At 27.1% G+C, this 18,994-nt stretch overlaps 3 protein-coding genes across 4 annotated transcripts; 2 read left to right on the forward strand and 1 right to left on the reverse strand.

The window, feature by feature from the left end:
• Positions 1–519: 519 nt before the first annotated feature.
• On the forward strand, positions 520–2,800 carry LOC132919598 (uroporphyrinogen decarboxylase). The gene is made up of 3 exons (XM_060981313.1): positions 520–1,120; positions 1,972–2,219; positions 2,289–2,800. The coding sequence occupies exons 1-3, from the start codon at positions 701–703 to the stop codon at positions 2,668–2,670; spliced, it is 1,050 nt and encodes a 349-aa protein (XP_060837296.1). The 5' UTR covers positions 520–700; the 3' UTR covers positions 2,671–2,800.
• A 1,759-nt stretch (positions 2,801–4,559) lies between these two features.
• Positions 4,560–8,462, reverse strand: LOC132919597 (dnaJ homolog subfamily A member 1). The gene is made up of 7 exons (XM_060981312.1): positions 8,265–8,462; positions 6,356–6,517; positions 5,748–6,236; positions 5,536–5,690; positions 5,284–5,402; positions 5,052–5,217; positions 4,560–4,940 (listed from the first exon to the last, which is right to left on the reverse strand). Exons 2-7 carry the CDS (start codon positions 6,485–6,487, stop codon positions 4,796–4,798), a joined length of 1,206 nt encoding a protein of 401 aa, XP_060837295.1. The 5' UTR covers positions 6,488–6,517; positions 8,265–8,462; the 3' UTR covers positions 4,560–4,795.
• A 5,167-nt stretch (positions 8,463–13,629) lies between these two features.
• On the forward strand, positions 13,630–17,508 carry LOC132922129 (dynactin subunit 4). Of its 2 annotated transcripts, none has more exons than XM_060985477.1 (2): positions 13,630–14,000; positions 14,855–17,508. In XM_060985477.1, the coding sequence occupies exon 2, from the start codon at positions 14,874–14,876 to the stop codon at positions 16,278–16,280; it is 1,407 nt and encodes a 468-aa protein (XP_060841460.1). In that variant the 5' UTR covers positions 13,630–14,000; positions 14,855–14,873; the 3' UTR covers positions 16,281–17,508. The 2 variants fall into 2 exon arrangements, with proteins under 2 accessions (XP_060841460.1, XP_060841459.1); XM_060985476.1 differs by having other exon boundaries at positions 13,630–13,996.
• The last annotated feature ends 1,486 nt before the right edge of the window (positions 17,509–18,994 follow it).

The following is an 18,994-nucleotide window of genomic DNA, read 5'->3' on the forward strand; positions in this document are numbered from 1 at the left end:
CCGGACCTGGCCGGACTTAAATGTAGTTGAAGTCGGGCCGGACTGGACTTCTATGAAAAATGGATAATTGTTCTTCAAATTTAGTTATAAATATTATATTATTTAATTTTTTATTCTAAAGACTTAATGTATAAATAATAAAGTGATATTTTATATTGAATTTATATATCAATTATATTAAATGTTTTTATTATAAATATGTTGTTATAACTTATAAGTAAATTATAGTTATTGTTTATGAATACAATATTAAAAAAAAACCCATAAAAAATTGACCTATCCGAGCCGGGGTTACTGAAAAAAATTACCGGGCCTGACCGGACTTACAACAAATGGTTTCCGGACCAGGCCGGGCTGAAAATTATCGGCCCGTGCAGACCTTTAATATGCACTGAACTAAATATTTAGTATTATATAACTATTAACTATATTTAGTTCAGTGATAATATGTCTATAATGGTATCATTTCTCGTTATCAATAAAAGATAAATGATTACTCGGCGCTCGTGACTTTCTTATTTTTTTATGGTGAATGGTGATAGCTCGCGAGTAGTGATTTAATTTTGTTGTTAATTATTACTATCCATTACTTTACTACTCATTTGATATAAAAAACAATTTTCCACACTTTGTATTTAAATACTTTGTAGTTGTAATACATTTTAATTGTCTTTACGATTTAAAATTTTTTTTTAGTAGTATGAATTTCCCTGCACTTAAAAATGATCGTATCTTACGAGCAGCTAGAGGTGAAGAAGTTGATCGTATTCCAGTATGGGTAATGCGACAAGCTGGTCGATATTTACCTGAATTCAGAGAATTGCGATCGCGTTACGATTTTTTCACTATATGCCGAACACCAGAACTTGCATGTGAAGTCACTCTGCAACCAATTCAGAGATACGATCTCGATGCTTCCATAATTTTCAGTGATATCCTGGTGATTGTTCAGGCATTAGGTATGATTGTTGAAATGCAGCCTAGTGTTGGACCTGTGATTCCAGATCCTTTAAAGGAACCTATAGATTTAGACCGACTAAAACAATCAATTGATGTTAAACAAGAATTAGGATATGTATTTGAAGCTATAACATTGACTAGACATCGATTAAATGGCCAGGTAAAACTATAGAATATAATATTATCATATTGACTTTGAATTAGTGAAGAAACCAAATAGTAATGGGAAAAAGTCTTCTATTATTCAATGATTAAAGTTTTACAGACACAAATCAATAATAATAAATTAATTTTTATGAATTGTATTTTAAAATAAATATAATTGCACTAAAAAAACTATTCAATTAAATTAATCATTGTTTGTGATTAATTTGATTTAGGTTTATTTTTATTTTTTATTAATTATAAAGTATATTTCAAATCATTTTCTTATTAATAAATTCTATGAAAGTTTAAATAATTTTTATAAACTTATCACTTATTTTGCCAATACTAGTACCAAAGAAATGGATTAAATATGAAGACCTGATATTTTTAAAGGGAAAAATATTTTATTTATAGTTTTTTCCTAATTTATTAACTAAAGACGACCTGACACTTCTATATGTTCTTTGAGTCTTTGACTTACAAAGGGAAAACATAGGAAATTAGTGTTCAGCAGTTTTCATTAGCTTTAAAATTAGTGATTTTATTATTAAATTTTAAAGTAAAAATACTATCTGTGTTCTCGTAGGTTTTTACAATATTTTAATTTTAGGCAAGTTATAAAATATTTTTCAATTTATAAATATTTTCCATTATACAAATTAAAATATCATAAAAACTAATGAGAGAATAGATAATATTCTTACCTTTTAGGTTGTATAATACGTCAATTCACTCAACTATTTAATCTAAGAACACCAAATTAAAACTGGTGAAAGTAATCTTGTTTGTTATACACTAGCAAGATCAGAGACAACACATATATGTATAACAATATATCATTTCTCTATGAATATTATTTTGTAGGTACCTCTTATAGGATTTAGTGGTGCACCATGGACACTCATGTGTTACATGATAGAAGGAGGTGGATCCAAAACTATGTCAAAGGCTAAAAAATGGCTGTACAAATATCCAGAAGAAAGCAAAAGATTATTACAAATCTTAACAGACATTATAGTGAAATATTTAATAGAGCAGGTGAATGCTGGTGCTCAAATGTTGCAAGTATTTGAATCAAATGCAGAATACTTGAATTCCGAACTATTTGACAGGTATTCAAAATAATGAACTAGCAAATAATTAAAATCAATTCCCAACTTTAATTTTTTTTGTTTTTTTAGATTTAGTGGTCCATATCTGTCTTCCATTTGTTCACGTGTTAAAAACGAGTTGAAAGGTAATAGTGTACCAATGGTAGTGTTTGCCAAAGGAGGTCACTATGCTATCAAACAACTATCTACTTTTGACTATGACATAATTGGTTTGGATTGGACAATTGATCCTGTTGAAGCTAGGAAAATTGTTGGTAGTAATATAACATTGCAAGGCAATTTAGACCCTTGTTCGTTGTACGGCCCGCCTGAACAAATAAAAATAATGGTCAAGGATATGGTGTCAAAATTTACAAAACATAGATACATTGCAAATTTGGGTCATGGTATCTACCCTGATGTTGATCCAGAACACTTAAGGGCTATGATTGATGCTGTACATGAATGTTAAGAAAATCTGTGTATTCTTGTTTTAAAATCACACTAGAAATTTTATTTCTATTATTTAGTTGATTGGGTTAAATGGATAATATTTTATTTTTGTAATATATCAATGTTATTAAAGAAAGTACAATACATAATTCTTTAAAATATTTCCATTTATCTACCTTGGTTATAGCATTTTACTCGCAATCTTAGATTTATTTATTTTTATTAAATAAGTTCATTTAATTATAAACATACACATAGTAATATTAATTATTTTCTACTAGTTAAATTCTCTCAATAAAATGATTGTAAATTATTCAACTATATAATTTTCAACTTAACTTTGTATGATCAGTTCTTGCTTCCAAAACCTTAAAATCAATTTACACATACAAAATCAAATATGAAAAATAAAAAAAATATTAAATGCAAATAACTTATTATAGTAAGTTATCACTAAAATTTTTCAATTAATAAATGATTTATACCTCATAAATTAAATTATTTAAAGTTTGGTTGAGGCAGACTGGTCTACGTTGGAATGAAATTGTAGCTACATAAACCTACTTCAAGCATAGACAATTTATTTTGACGACAAAAAAAAATCCTTAATAATATTGATAAAAGCTTCTAAGAGTATTTAGAAAACTAAGTAAAAAACCTATGCTGTTTAATATTTGTTGCTTTGAGCTAAGGTTTGTAACAGCAATGCATATCCATAACACTATCTCTTGAGCGTTATATATGTTTTACTTTTTCTTTAATATGTAAGTGATCTCCAGTGTTCTCAACTCGTATTAAGTTTGAACTATTATTTCAATTATTCAAGTATTTCAAAGTAGACAGGGGACATTTGTAGAAATAGCTTACAACAAAAATAATAACTAATAAAAACTATAAAATAATTAAAAATTAAAACGAAATTACTTCATGGAGCTTTAAAAGATAAATGCGTTTAAGTCTTCTGAAAACATTACAGACAATACGTACTACATTACTACACTTATACCACAAGTCCACCCTGGGTGTTTTAAATTAAAAACAGGTTGAGATTCAGGACTAGTTCAAAAACTAAATTCATTAAGATAAAATAAAACTTAATTTGATCTCTTAATCAGAATAAATTATTTTTAATATTGATTTCTTGAATGCAAGTTTTATTATAATAAAGAATTTATAATAACAAAATTTAACATAGTAAAGAAATTAACTAATTTTTGAATTCACTTTCGCTTACTTATTATAATATTGTACTTTAAAACATATATACAACAAAATAATGCATATTAATGTCATCAGTATAATTATTATCTTATTAAAGTTTGAAAAATATTAATTTTTGGTTATGTTCTATTCTGAATAAGTTCAGACCTAGACTGCCAAATTGTGTAGCACAAGGGATTTACTACAAAGCAGGCATACAGATAGTTGACTTAATGGAGTTGACTAACAGGTGTTGTCTAGTCATGACCAAGGTCTAATCTCATTTTGAATTAAGTATAGGTGGAAAGCAGTTATTTCCTGTTCCCTGTTGGTTTATTGAAGATTTGTTATATTTCCAACCTACTGATCCAAGAAGCTACATGAAATATATACATTTGAATTTCTTCTCATTTGGTTCACTTGAATCTTGATAAGTTAGAAATAGATTACACCTAAATTTGCTCATGTTAGAAAAAAACATAAAATCAGCTTCTAACCATACCTTGATAAAAATTAAATAAACACAAAATTTTAACAGCACCACTAACAAGAAATAAATTCTCAAATTATAAAACAATAATTTAAGTCATCTAGGAAACAATGATCTAACACAATTGTTTGGGACTAGGATAAAGAATTAATACAAAATTTTAATTCTGTGTAAAATAGAAATGATAATCATGTTTTATAAAATAAAAAACAAGTAACTAAAAATGGAGTGTACTAATGTATTGATCAGCAGAAAGCAATTAAATTAAATGTATCCTTTAACTTTTGAATAAAATAATAAAAAAAAAAAGTAAATATATAAGGAAAGAAATACTGTATCTGACATCTAAATTTTTATACAGATAATCAAATTTTGTTTGCTCAGTGTCTTATTACGGAATGAGTACAGATAACTCAGTACTGTATAATATATGGACTTTTAGAAGTGAAAAATATTAGTGTGAAGCACATTGTACATTTCTGGTGGGTCCGTCTTCATCATTGTAAGCCTCACGTCTGGATTGTCTCCTAGAGTCATATTCTGGATCCATCTCTATAAGAGCTACTTCTTCAGAATTCTCCGGAATAGTTTCAACAGGTCTATATAATGGAAAGAGACAGATTATTATACATTAAATAATTAACAATGCATTAGATATATTAAGATGCACTTGGACAAGCCATAAGATGACGGCTTGATTTGTTTCTTACCTAGGAGGAAGACACGTTTCAAGCAAAGGTATCTTGGAAGGTGTCAATGTTTCGGGGAAATTAACCAGGAACTGAATGATCATGCGACCTTTTTCAAATGGGTTCTTATACTGAGGCATACCTTCACCCACAACACATTTGACATCACCATGTTTCAAAACTTCACCTATAATTAATTTATTCATGTTAGTAATAATTTTAAATACTTTTAAAATATTATTTTTTTATTTACCGGCATCAGAATTAATAACCAAAGAACGATCATCTAAAGTCTTTACCACTTTCTTGAATCCACACAATGCCTCAACTAATTCAATTTCCAAACGAAGAATCAAATCAGTTCCGCTTCTCCTGTAGGAACAAGAATAATGATTAATTGGTATTAAAATATTCATTAAATGCCATATTTTTTTTTTTTTTTTTAAGAATAAATACATAGAAGACAACTATTCACATCAAATTAATATTATATATCGCGACTTACTTATATAAACGATGTTCTTTTTCATCCAACACGATAATAATATCACCAGGTTCAAGTCCAGGTTCTTGATCACCTTCTCCATTAAATGTTATTTTTTGTCCATCAACCATGCCTTTATCTACATTTACTTCCAAAATCTTTCTTTCTCGAGTAACCTAATTGTTCATTAAAAAGTTATTGTTTTGTTTTAAGGAATCTTAAAATCAATATACCTTTTTTCCATTACAATTTCTACATCGATCCTTGGGGTTGATGCGTTCACCCTGTCCACGACATTCACTGCACATAGATTGCACTTGTTGTATCATACCAGGTCCCAACTGATGAATTTGCACTTGAATTCCACTGCCTTGACATCCTGGGCATTGCTCTACAGCTCCTTTCTTACCACCTCTACCTTCACATTTGTCACATATAATATTTTTTTCTAGTGCTAATTTTCGTACACAGCCATTGTAAAGATCCTCAAGAGAAACACTTAATTGATGTACAACATCTTTGCCTTTTTGAGGTCCATGACGACCACGGCCACGACCACCACTTCCGCCAAATTGACCAAAGAACATGTCAAACAGATCCATAGGTGAAGAGAAGGAGTTACCCACTCCACCCTCTTTAAGCGCTTGTTCGCCACCTTGGTCATATAAACGACGTTTTTCTGGTGTAGTTAATACTTCATAAGCTTGAGAAATTTGTTTGAACTAAAATTCAGAAATAATTAACTCTCATTAATAGGCAACTTAAAATAATAAATATTAAAAAAATACATAAACCTATCGAAGAAAATAACTATTTAGAATAAAAAATAATAATTTATTACCTTTTCACCCTCATTAGGGTTCTTGTCAGGATGATACTTTAGGGCTAATTTTCTATATGCTTTTTTAAGCTCATCATTCCCACAATTAGGTTTGACACCTAAGATATCATAGTAAGTTGTTTCTTTAACCATTTTGTTATGGTTAACTCCAACTAATTAAGTCTGAAAAGAAAAAAATTTGTTAAATTTTGAATACAAGAAATACTTATATGATGATTAATAAATTATCACCTGTAATCAACAATAATTATATGTACTAAAAATAATTTTAAAACAACCCAATTATTAATTACCAATTATTGATAGAGTAAACTAGTTTATTTCTTCCTATATTGACTACATATTGCAGAAAATTAAATAAATATTTATTAAGTATTTAAGGTATTTATTTAGTGTACTTAAGAAGTGTTAAACAACACCAATAAACCGAAAATATTATGTTTTATTGTTAATATTATTCTTAAAAAGATCATAATATAGGTTTCTAATATAAATTTAAAATTTAACTCTTAATGTATTACTACAAAATTAAAGGACGTTAATGTAAAGTATCAATGTACTTTGTATATATACTGTTATTCATATTAGCCGATGTGTAAATGTCAAAAATCCGCTGATGGGTATAAGGTGTACCCACGTTTCCGTACCAATACACCACTGATTCTAATCTTTATATTTAAATAAATCAAATTATCATGAAGTATCTTATCTCAATGATCGAGTGATATTACCATTTAAATTATCATTCAATTCAAAAACCATACAATATATATTGTACCTATACCACTTTATAGGCAAAGATAATAGGTACTATATAAACATTAACATCTTTATCTAAAAAAAAAAACCAATTTCATCAAGAATTGTGTCAACATAACAAAATGTTAACCAAGATTCACATTTTTTACTAGCAAAATAATGTTAATATTCAAAAATTATTTTGAGAGACATAAATATTGACACTTATTAATAGTAAAAATTAGAATATATGTACAATTAATTTAAAAAGTATATAATAATAATGTAATAAAATACACAATTATAATTGTCATTATTGAGAAGGAAATTTTAAAAATGTTGATATAACTACTAATACAACTTTGGACATAAAACAAGTGAACATTTAATTAAAAGTACATCATGTTACATTATTTAATCATATAAGAGTTATTTAAATGAAAAAAAGTTGTAAAACAATATTGATGTGTAATTATGTTAATTGTAAATACCCAAAGGCATCCTAATTGACAACAATCTTTTAAAAAAACACTCGAGAACAACCAAATCCCAAATCAACAAATTGCCTACGCCATGTGTAGATGCCAATACAACTGTAACATACACCTGAAATCATTCGGCAATCGTCAATATTAACAGTCCACATCGAAATAAAAATTTTCAATGGCAAATCCCGTTCACACGGAAATGCGCACACGCACGCACGCACAAACATACACAAGCATATCATTATTCGCTTGTATTAGTGTGCGTATATACCCGTTTATATCTTCACACAAGCACATACACCAAAAACTAAATTTTCCTTTGTCGCGACAACAGACTGGCGTAATGGTCTTGCTCAAAGACCTCGGTACGGTACGGAAACCAAAACCACGCCGTACAGGGGGCCGAACTGCCGAGGGGTGTCGCACACGCCGAACAATGGCGAATTTCTAAAATCACAATCGGCTACCCGACTCGGGGAGTATGTACGACATAAAATTATAAATATACGGGAATGCCGAATCATCATCGATCCGATCGATACTCCATAATACGCAAAATTAGCAGTTCACGGTCATTGACGACGGCGGGGGAAGGCAGCACCCCGGACCCGAAACAATGGCGATACATCCGGCGATCCCACATTATTAAACGAGCTTATAATTTTTACTCCGTAGGTACTCACCTTGTCAAAACTATGATACCGGACCACAACAATAAGATTTCTCAGCGTGTCTTGAAGGATTTAGGTCCGTTCGGAGCGCACACAGTACTTAATATGTTCTATTATCTGACGATCGTTGTTAGCACGCGAAACAGGTGACGCGCGTCCGACAATGAACGACTGCGTAGCTACGAAAGCGGATTGTGAAAGGCCAAGCCGACAAGTACGACGTTTTATCGAATACGGAATGAGTATGTAGTTTCTAGAACGTTCGCGCAGCGGTAGTGGTCGCGTTTGGACAACTCTTTGCACACAATATGCAAACGCAGACTCCTTGACATCAGCCGAACGTTACCCCCAACGTGCACTGGTTTTCCCTTGAATTGCACGCACTGCGTAGAAGCAATACAACCAAGGTTGAAGATATTAATATACCTGAACAGTGAATATAACCATAATACAACCACAAATCACGGATATCACGATGTAGAGAACATCGGATACTATAGTATCTATATCCGTGCCACAGATACAGATATTATTATCTACTATGGCTGTAGATTTTATATTATTTATATTATAATTTAGTAATTATAGATATATATTATCTATAATAGCCGTACTTACAACTCTACTTACCACGATTAAAGATATAACTTTAACTTTGCAACTTATTGGTCGTGGTTCTCTGATATCACTCATGTATCTCATGCTCATTAGTCATTACTCAATGTCGAAGATAAATATGATATTATTTGTGTATTACCCATGAGGTCATAAATGTAAAAACAAATAACAATATTAAAAGGTATAAATAAATAATAATAAATACTAAGTTGCGTATAAACCACTATAGTCGATGAATCTAAGTATAGTAACTACTAATTAGTAATAAGTAGTCGACCAATTTTATTTTAATTCAAATTTACATTGAATTATTATGTCATACAAAAATTTAAATCATAATAATATCATTGATCAATGATAATATTATGCGTAATCAAATATTCATCTCTAGCTCGATCCGAAATAATTTGATTTTGCGCATTACTATGATACCTACTCTACGCCAATTGCCAGTGGTCGGCAATCGGCGGCCTATTATGCGGCTATTAATTGTAAATGGATCGCTTAAAATTCTATAACGATTTTTTTTTTTTAATACATTTTATTATTTTAAAGTTTTAGGCAGTATTTTTTTTCATATTAAATAATTTAAAAATATAAAAGTTTCATTTTTGTCTGGTCCGTGAGCTATTTTTAATTTGTAACAAAAAGATTACCGACCACTACTCTACGCCTATACATAGTATATATTATTTAATAGAACTTAGTTCTGCAAATTATAAATACAAAGTAGTAAATGTAACCATACTACCATAGGCAGAACTAGGAAGATGCACAGTGGACTATGCTCTCCCCCCACCCATTATTAAAAACATTTTTCTATTAATGAATAATATTTGACTATTTTGAAGTAAATAATATCATTTAATTAAAAAGAATTTTACTATATTGTTTATTATAAGAAAAATAAGTACCTTCCTATTATGTCCATATTTACCTGTAAACAGTGTGAACTGTGAACTATTCACTTTTTGTGAATCCCAAAAATATTAGTCTCTACTCTCTAGTTACGACTAGTAAATGATTTTTATTTCATTTAAAATATTGATTTATACCCGTAATTACCGTAATAATAATTTTAAAAACAACAATAATTACCAAATGATTATTCAAACACGATTCTAATAGAAGTCCGATTAAAATCAAATTTATATTTAAGTAGGTATACAGAAATACAGAATACTGACATAAATTGTATGAGCATTTTAATTTTAAATTCTAAGCTGAGCAATGAATGTATTGATTTTACAATAATATATTTTTGTGTGTGTATGTGAGTATATACACAATTTATAATACAAAAAGAGCTTCGATTTTCAACTTAAGGAGTGGTTTCTGGTAGCAAATTACACTTCATTTTCAATACATGATTAAATTATTAAAATATTTTGCGTAATATATAAACATTTGACATTTTTAACTTTTTAAATACAAAGTTCCTTAAAAGTTTTTATGATCACTACCTATTTAATAGTATAAAATATACATAGGTATAATGTTTACAGCCTTTTTAATTTCAAATTTTAGTTAAAAATATATAAAATGTTCAAATTCAATTTATTTGTTTATTAACTTTTATTTAGTATAGTCTCCGCTTATAATAATTTTTCATATGCAATGATTTTTCTGTTTTTCATTAAATTAAAATTTAACACATTCATTATAAACCTACAGTCCTAGGTACAGTACATCAGAAAAATTTTTCCTTTTTTATGTATTTATCTATAAAATAATCATATAGACCATTATCGTATAAGTCGTTAGCCATTTCAAAATTGTATTAATTATTATACATATTAGGTTATATATTTTTTGTTTGAATTTTCAACTCAGCGATTTGACAATAGAATATTGGAATAATAACTTTTAATGTAGGTAATAAATAAATTAAAATGGACGTTGGTATTCAAAGGTCATAAACTCATAACTCATAACCATATATTGTTATTCAACATTCAAAGGTCAGCTTAAAACACTCTATTTTATTATAAAACACATAATATTTTCTTACCTTTTGTATAATTTTTTTTTTTTAAAGAATAATTACAATGCAATCTATCTGTATGTACAATAAAAACGGTATAATTGCAGATTTATAAAAGTACCTATACTCGGCACTCGGCACTGTCTAACAGCTTAAATAAATATTTTATCACGAATATGGCATATACTTATACCTAATGGCTATAATATAAATATAATGTATTATGTGTACTGTGTAGGTACCTATATATAGTGTAATATTAAATATTAATATATTATTGCCGTGTTGCCATGTATAGGTATGATGTAAAAATTATATCATACTGACATCTAAAAATTATAATAAACAAATATTTGATGAATGTGTAAATTATTTATTACTATATTTTATAGATCTTTGCCTTTTTTACTGAGCATAAATGATGCGTGATTTTCACTAGTCGTCGACTCGTCGTGACTTTATAACGGATATGTACAAACACACGAATGGACGAAAGTTTCGAATAGTACTAAACTACTAACATAACTACATTATTATCGAATGTGATAATGTACATTATTCTGTGAGCTTTTCTGTATAATTTATATCAGTAATAAAAAGTCGTAAATATTTTGTGTGTCGAAAAATCGAATTTATAAGTTATCTTGTTAACTTTATCGAATATAAAGCTGTATCGTTATAATCTATTTATTTATAGATTCTATACTTTTATAGGCACCATGTAGGTATAACGATTGAAACAAATGCGATTATATTATTATTTATTTCCTCACCTTACTCTACACTATTATATTCTTCTAAATTGTAGGTATTTTCATATCATCTGTTTGATAACTTAAAGTTATAATATTATATATTTATATACAATTTAGTATAATTTTGATTTTTTTTTTTACTATTAAAATGTACGAAAATAAAATTATTATGATATTTTTATTTTTTTAAAACAGTATCATCTGTTTTATAACTTATAATATTATAAATTATAGTATATTTTTTTATATATGTACCTATCTTCCGTCGTGTATAGGAACTTTCATTTCAAATATATAATGTATGATTTAACATATTATGTAATTTTGTAACTGTTATTCTCATGTAGAAACTTACAATTCCCATTTGGAGGACTATGGAGGTGCCCACTATTCAGAGAGGGTAAATTGTTAAAATTCATAAAGGAATAAATATTTAAAATGAAAAAATATGCACTACCTAGTTATGTTAAATTTAATTATAATAATGTCGTTATACCTAACCTGGCTAACCTAATAATAAAAATAATGTATACATATTTAAAAAATTGATTAAAAAAGGCATGGGGTACAAACAATTCAATTTGATGGGAAAAAGTTGGTTTTTAAGTGGACTATAAGCAACTTTTTAATACATTACCAGTGTCAAGTTGCTCTTGTAGTCTTGTGAGCATGCAGCATTTTTGAAATAGGTAAGCGATGGTTAAATCAAAACTTCGTAGTACAAAATAATTCAAGTATTCAACAAAGACTTAATTAATTTTTTTCATTATTTATTGAACAGAAAATGATTAACAACCTAAACTACGATGAAATAATAAAGTAATTCAAGCTTATAACAAAAACGTCGACTTGAGTTATAAAAATATATTTAATTTATAGAAATAGTTTAAAAAAAATTGTAGGTAATTATATAATAAAATGTACAATAAAAAAATAAAAATAAAAAAATTGTATTTATGTATTATGTGTTGTGTATGTATATTTCATTTTTATAAAAATGTTCTTGGCTATATACTTGTGAACAAATCCTACTAATCTTAGACATGCCTATGGCTACCTCTTTATTCTTCCCGAGATGGTGTGAGGTATTGGGGTAACAGTGTATCACTTATGAGTAGTCAGTCTACTCAGTCTACTCATCGTCATAATCATCTCGCCTCGCATCAACTCGCGGTGGTTATGGGTAGGTACTACTCCATTTCGTATAGGTTTTTTAGTCACGAGTCAACCAAGGACATAAATCATAGCCAGTAAAATATAAAATAAATTTTTTTTCTATCGAAATTGATTAAAAAGTGTATAAGATTGTTTGAAAGCGCAGAGCATTTATTTGATGATTTAAATATATTTATAAGTTGGACAAAACAATGCCTAATGCCAGCTACCAAATCTGTAACAAGATTTGAATCGATCAATAGATTGTCTAGGTCAGAGTTTCCCGACTTTTTTTGATTCACGGCACCTAACCCTTAGATACCTTGTTATTTTCTAAAAATCCGGAGGCACCCTAAAGCTTATACTCTATACTGAATACGCAATAGTAATGTATTATGTATTTATATTTATATTTTGTAACTATGGTTTTATTTAGCTAAACAGGTTATATACCTACTATAGTTTATTAAATATAGAGTTACTCTATTTTATTACTCACATGACTATATTTTTCATGAGGCCGTTTTTTCATATATTTCAAATAATTTCGTGGCATACTTAATTTAAATTCGCGGCACCCTCGTTGGGAACCTCTGTAATCTGGACTCTAGATTATTGAGAGGTATTATTTTCGATTTTTGATTTTTATTTATTTTATATTACCTATTTATTTATTATAACGTGATGAATACCTTTATTACTTTGTGTATATGAAAAGTAAATTATAGATTAGAAAGGAATTTAGATTTCAACACATGGTAACACTAATTCCACAGTTTTATATATACTTGATAACTAGATTGTAACAACCACGGTCTTAAATATATTTAAACTGGGGTAACAACCACGATTAAAGATATCTTTAATCGTGCTATCGAATCAATTTTTATTTTTATATTATCACTAATCAGTATACAGTAATCACGATTCACGGTGTGCTCAAAATTCTAGTATCAGTAATAATTCTATGTATTCACTATTCTAAAAATTAAGTAAATTTCGAAATTCGTAAATTTTTGAATTCTGATTTCTGATATCTAAATGCCAAATCCAATTTACTAATTTCATTTTCATTAATATTTTAATTCTATCATACATTTTTACATATTCTATTGATGTATGAATTGTTCTTGCACTTTCGTTTTGAATACTTAGTGACTTGTTAAATACGTCTTGTTACAATATATATTATTAATTAATACTAAGTATTAATAAGTCTTATTAATTTAAAAGTAAGTAAGTTCATATACATTTTTCTTTAGTTATTTATTATACTAGCTGTAAAACAATTAATTATTTATTATATTTCTTTAGTATACATACATAGCGAAACAGAAAGAACTGACACATTTAATTTACTATCTATGTGATAATTGATAATTTATATTTTGATCAATAATTTTAATTTATTAATTATTTTTAATAAATTAAAATATATAATTTGTCAACTATTGCTATTACACCCTGTTAGCTGTAGTATACTGTGGTGTACTTAAATAAATCATATTATACAGTTGTCATTCAATAATTCAAAATGCAGGGTATGTTATTACTCACAGAGGTCAAAAATTCCCCAATGGTTAGTTATCTTTATTTTGTCTTTTGACTAATTCTTTTAGTCGGATGTTTACAGTTTTATTGTGGCCTCTTTTTGTTCTGCTCTCTTCGGATTCACCTGAAGCATCTATTGTTAACTTGGCTCGATCAGCGTTTAAGATTTACAATTATATATAAGTAAACTTTGCAAACTCGATGAAGCAAACTAGAGGTTTTTTTTCTAGATTCATTAATTATAGATCAAATTGACCATCACAATCTATATTTTTTCAAAACTCTGCACTGTTGTATTGAGTTTACAGCAAATAAAATTTAATTTATTTTAATTAAATAAGTATTAGGTTCTAAAAAAATTTAATTTAAATTAGTCTAATATCTATTGTAGACATTTATATTATATTTTTTAATAATTAAGTACTTTTTATTAAAACAATTGCTAAATTCTCACATTAAGATTTTTTTGTAATTTATATAATTTTTATTATTATAAATATATTATTTTGTTTGATTTGTATAAATTTATTATTTTTCAGAAGTATAAGCTCAGTCGAAATGGCTTCATATATGTTTCAAAAAACTATAACATCAATTTGTACATGTGGCTTACAGAAACTTTTACCTGACCTGTTTTTCTGTCGTCATTGTCTAACACTTCGTTGTGATTTCTGTGTAAGCCATGAAATTGATACAACTTACTGTCCTCATTGTTTTGAAAATTTGTCTTCAACTGAAGCCAAACATAAAAAAAACCGATGTGCTTCTTGTCTAGAGTGCCCACGGTGTTTTAATACTCTTTCAACACGTTCATATTCTCGAACACCGGAACCTAAAAAACCACCTCAAAAAATGTATTATTTGCTCTGTTTATTTTGTAATTGGCGATCTCATGAGCCAAGTATACCTGATCAGCCAACATCATCAGGAAACTGGCCAGTTAACAAAAATCCAGATGATGGTCGTATTTTGGATCTAATTAATTATTATAAATCTGTTTCTTTAAAAGAAGTGTTTGATAAGCAGAAAAGGAATACTAAACATTATGGTCGTAATTATATGCATTTTTTGGAAAAATTTGGTTTAAATGCAATGATGGCCCGGAAACGTGCAGGACTACCAAATTTTCATTCAGATGGTACTGGTTTTAGTACCTCAGAAATAAGTCCAGCCGAAGCTATTGAAAATGTTCCTGAATTACCTATAAACACATTTGAAAGTATTGTAGATTTGAAACAAATTTCAACTTTAGAACAACGTTTTGCTACTCCTGAACTTCAAGCAGAAAATACAGATGATCTTTTTCCAATTCGTAAACATCTTCGAGTAAAGCATTCTTTACGTTGTCGCGTGTGTGAACATAACGTTGTTAAACCAGAATATAATGCTGTAAAGTTTAAAATTAAACATTTAGCTTATTATCATGTTCCCGAGATAAAAATAATCAAATGTGAACCATTACTAGCTGGTAAATGGAGTTCCTTGGTACTTAAGTTATGTAATCCAGCACAAATATCTACAGCTGTGCGTTTTGAAAAATTAGATTTAAATTCTATTAACGTAATACGAGAACCTAGGCGACTAGAAGGGGAAGATTTAATAGCTACTCCTAAGCAATTGCCAGAACCAATTCCTATTGTATTAGAATTACAGGGTGATATTATAGTTCCCGAAGGTGAAATAAAAATTGCAGCTAGAGATGATACAGCTGAATATGATGATACAAATGAAGTAAATACAGACAATGATGATCCAAAATATGTATATTGGAGAAAAGGCAATAAAGTTGCATTAAAATTTGAAGTAAAGCCTTATGAAGATTTAAAAAAAAATGAAAATTTACAATTAGGATTTGTTATGCATTTTATGTATATGGATACAATGTTACATGTAATTAATCAAAAACAACCTCAAACTGTATTAGTGCCTATAAAAATTTTACTGAATTTACCTAACTCTTTTTAATTTTTATTTAATTTAAAATACATAAAACTAATTACATTTGATACTAAAAATATACTAGGTATTATATAGTTTTCTGAGGTATAATCATATAATTATAAATAATGAATATGGAATCAATATTTTGCTATTGTTCTGCTGCTATTAAAAAAAAAAAAATGTATTAGCTATTTTAAGTGGATTAACCTTTTACAATATAAAATTGGATTAAAAATTTATACACATAATTATTAGTTAACATTGTTTATTTTTATTGTATGTTTACCTATATATACCTTTATTTACATTTAAAAATTAATCATAAATTACTTACATAATATATTAAATCATAAATATAATTTAATAATTTATTATAAATAGTCATATTTTATATATTCACACATTAAATATTAGACTGTTGTCCAAACTCTTTGATTTGGTAAATAGGTATAAATGAACTATAAAGTATATTTTACATTGGTTCTTACATCTACATCAATTACAAAAATTTGTATGTACTATTTTTTAAAGGTTAATTATAACTACATAACTTATTACATTTTATTAATTTTTATACATTTTTGTATTAATTGTATTATACCCAATATTCAATCATTCAATGTGTATGTTTAAATTGTTTAATTAAAATTAATTAATTAAATAATATTGAATTTATGTAATTTTTTTTAAATTTTATTCTCTGGTTAAAAGTATATTGCTATGATTAAGCTAGGTATATTAATAAAATAAGTATTATATTTATTCATAAATAAATCACAATAAGTAGTTGATTGTATTTAGATGAAATAATACTATAAAATGTAATGAGTTCAAATATTTTTGAAAAGTAATACTATTATTTTTAACATAGTACATTATTGAATCTATTTTTGTATTATCTAAGTATAGAATTATATAATATATAATAATATTTAAGTTGTGAAACAGTTGTATTTTAATCTTTAACAAGTATGTCAAGCATGTTGTATTTTACTATAATTTTATTATGTTACTATAGTTTACTACATGAGTAGGTGGTAGGTCCTAGATACGTTATGAGTTATGTATAAGTTTGATAGTTGATATACATACATATATTTCGGAAATTATACATACAACATACTTACACAATTCTGCAAACCATTTAATGTAATACATTCTTTATTTTAGATACTATAACATTTATAAAAATATTTTTTATTGCATAATATTAAGTCACAATTAAAAAACAATATATTTTTTATTGTCATAATTTTTAATTCTTTAATTCCAAAACTTTCTTCAGAATATTTTGATGTTCATCGTAATTCATAATAATTAAATTTAAGACAACCAGACAATTTATTTATGAGACAAGTATTTAAAGTATATATTATTAGTGCAGTGGAACGGTACCAGGGGTACCCCTGTAAAGTGTTTATACATTAGTCATTACTCCACTCCTATAAACTTAAAAGTTAAAAGTTATAAGTGTTAAAACTAATAAATAATAATTATTTAACTACTTGTTTGATTAATATAGATCGGTTATCATTCAAAAAAATAAAAACTTAAAACTTTAAACGATAAAAAAATTGTAAGAAACTGAAATGTAATTTTATGACAAAAATGTTGTCTTGTAACTAATTACACTAGCACAGATTAAGGGTTCCAGGACACTATAAACTTAGTGGACCCCTCAAAACTTTAACTTCAAAAAAATTGTATCACTACTTTTTAAAGACTGTGTATAATTATATAATTTTGTCAATACAAAACATATATATATATATAATAAGGCTATGTAAATTAATAATTATGTAATGATTTATTATTTACTTATTATATATTTATAAAGGTATAAAAAAAGTACTTTTAGTGTTACTAAAGAATTTTAACTTAATTTTTACCTTGCTTTTTCTTTTGAAAATTGTTATATAGTTTCATTAAAATCGATCAATTGCAAAATATCATTTTCCAAGTACGATATCATTAATGATGTAAAATTTTCTTAAGTCTGACTTTTTCTACATTTATTTTTTATTCTTGTTAACTTGGAAAGTTGGAAAATGCTCTTACGGACGAACAATTTACCACTCGGATAGTTAAATATAATCTAAGAGCAATTAAAAGTTAAAACATTCGGGAATACTTTCCTGCAATGATTTTTTGTAAATTAATTTAATTATTAATAATTTCTTATACATAGGTTCCTCCTGCGAATAGATTAAGAATAGGTACCTAATATTAATTACCACGTATACGCTATCAATTATTAGAATATCAATTTAATATTTATTATAATTTAGTAATATTTCGTGAAACAAAATTAAGAAATTTTTATTTTATTATTATTGATTACCCACTAGAATAATTTTTTTTTTAAACTAATTTAAACGCATTAAAAGAAATATATTTTGGAGATAAAGATGGGCCCTGGGATCATGCCCCTCTTAATCCGGGCTTGTAATTACATGAAATGTATTCCCTTATTATTTAAATTATTTAATTATAATGTCATTTTCAAAATATTTAAACTTCTTTTATTCTATTTATAAACATTTAACATTTTTGATTTGTTTTTTTAAGTCATAGAAATAATTTTAAAATGTTAAGGCTCAGTTAAATACCTATATTACAAAATCCCATATATTGGCTAATAATGGTCTGATAGTTAAATTAACTAATATAATAATTTCAATATAAATATACTTAGTATTTAATAATTATTATATACTGACAAAATCAGAATTTTTTTC

Source organism: Rhopalosiphum padi, chromosome 2 (genome assembly GCF_020882245.1).
Source record: "Rhopalosiphum padi isolate XX-2018 chromosome 2, ASM2088224v1, whole genome shotgun sequence".
Classification (NCBI taxonomy): domain Eukaryota; kingdom Metazoa; phylum Arthropoda; class Insecta; order Hemiptera; family Aphididae; genus Rhopalosiphum; species Rhopalosiphum padi.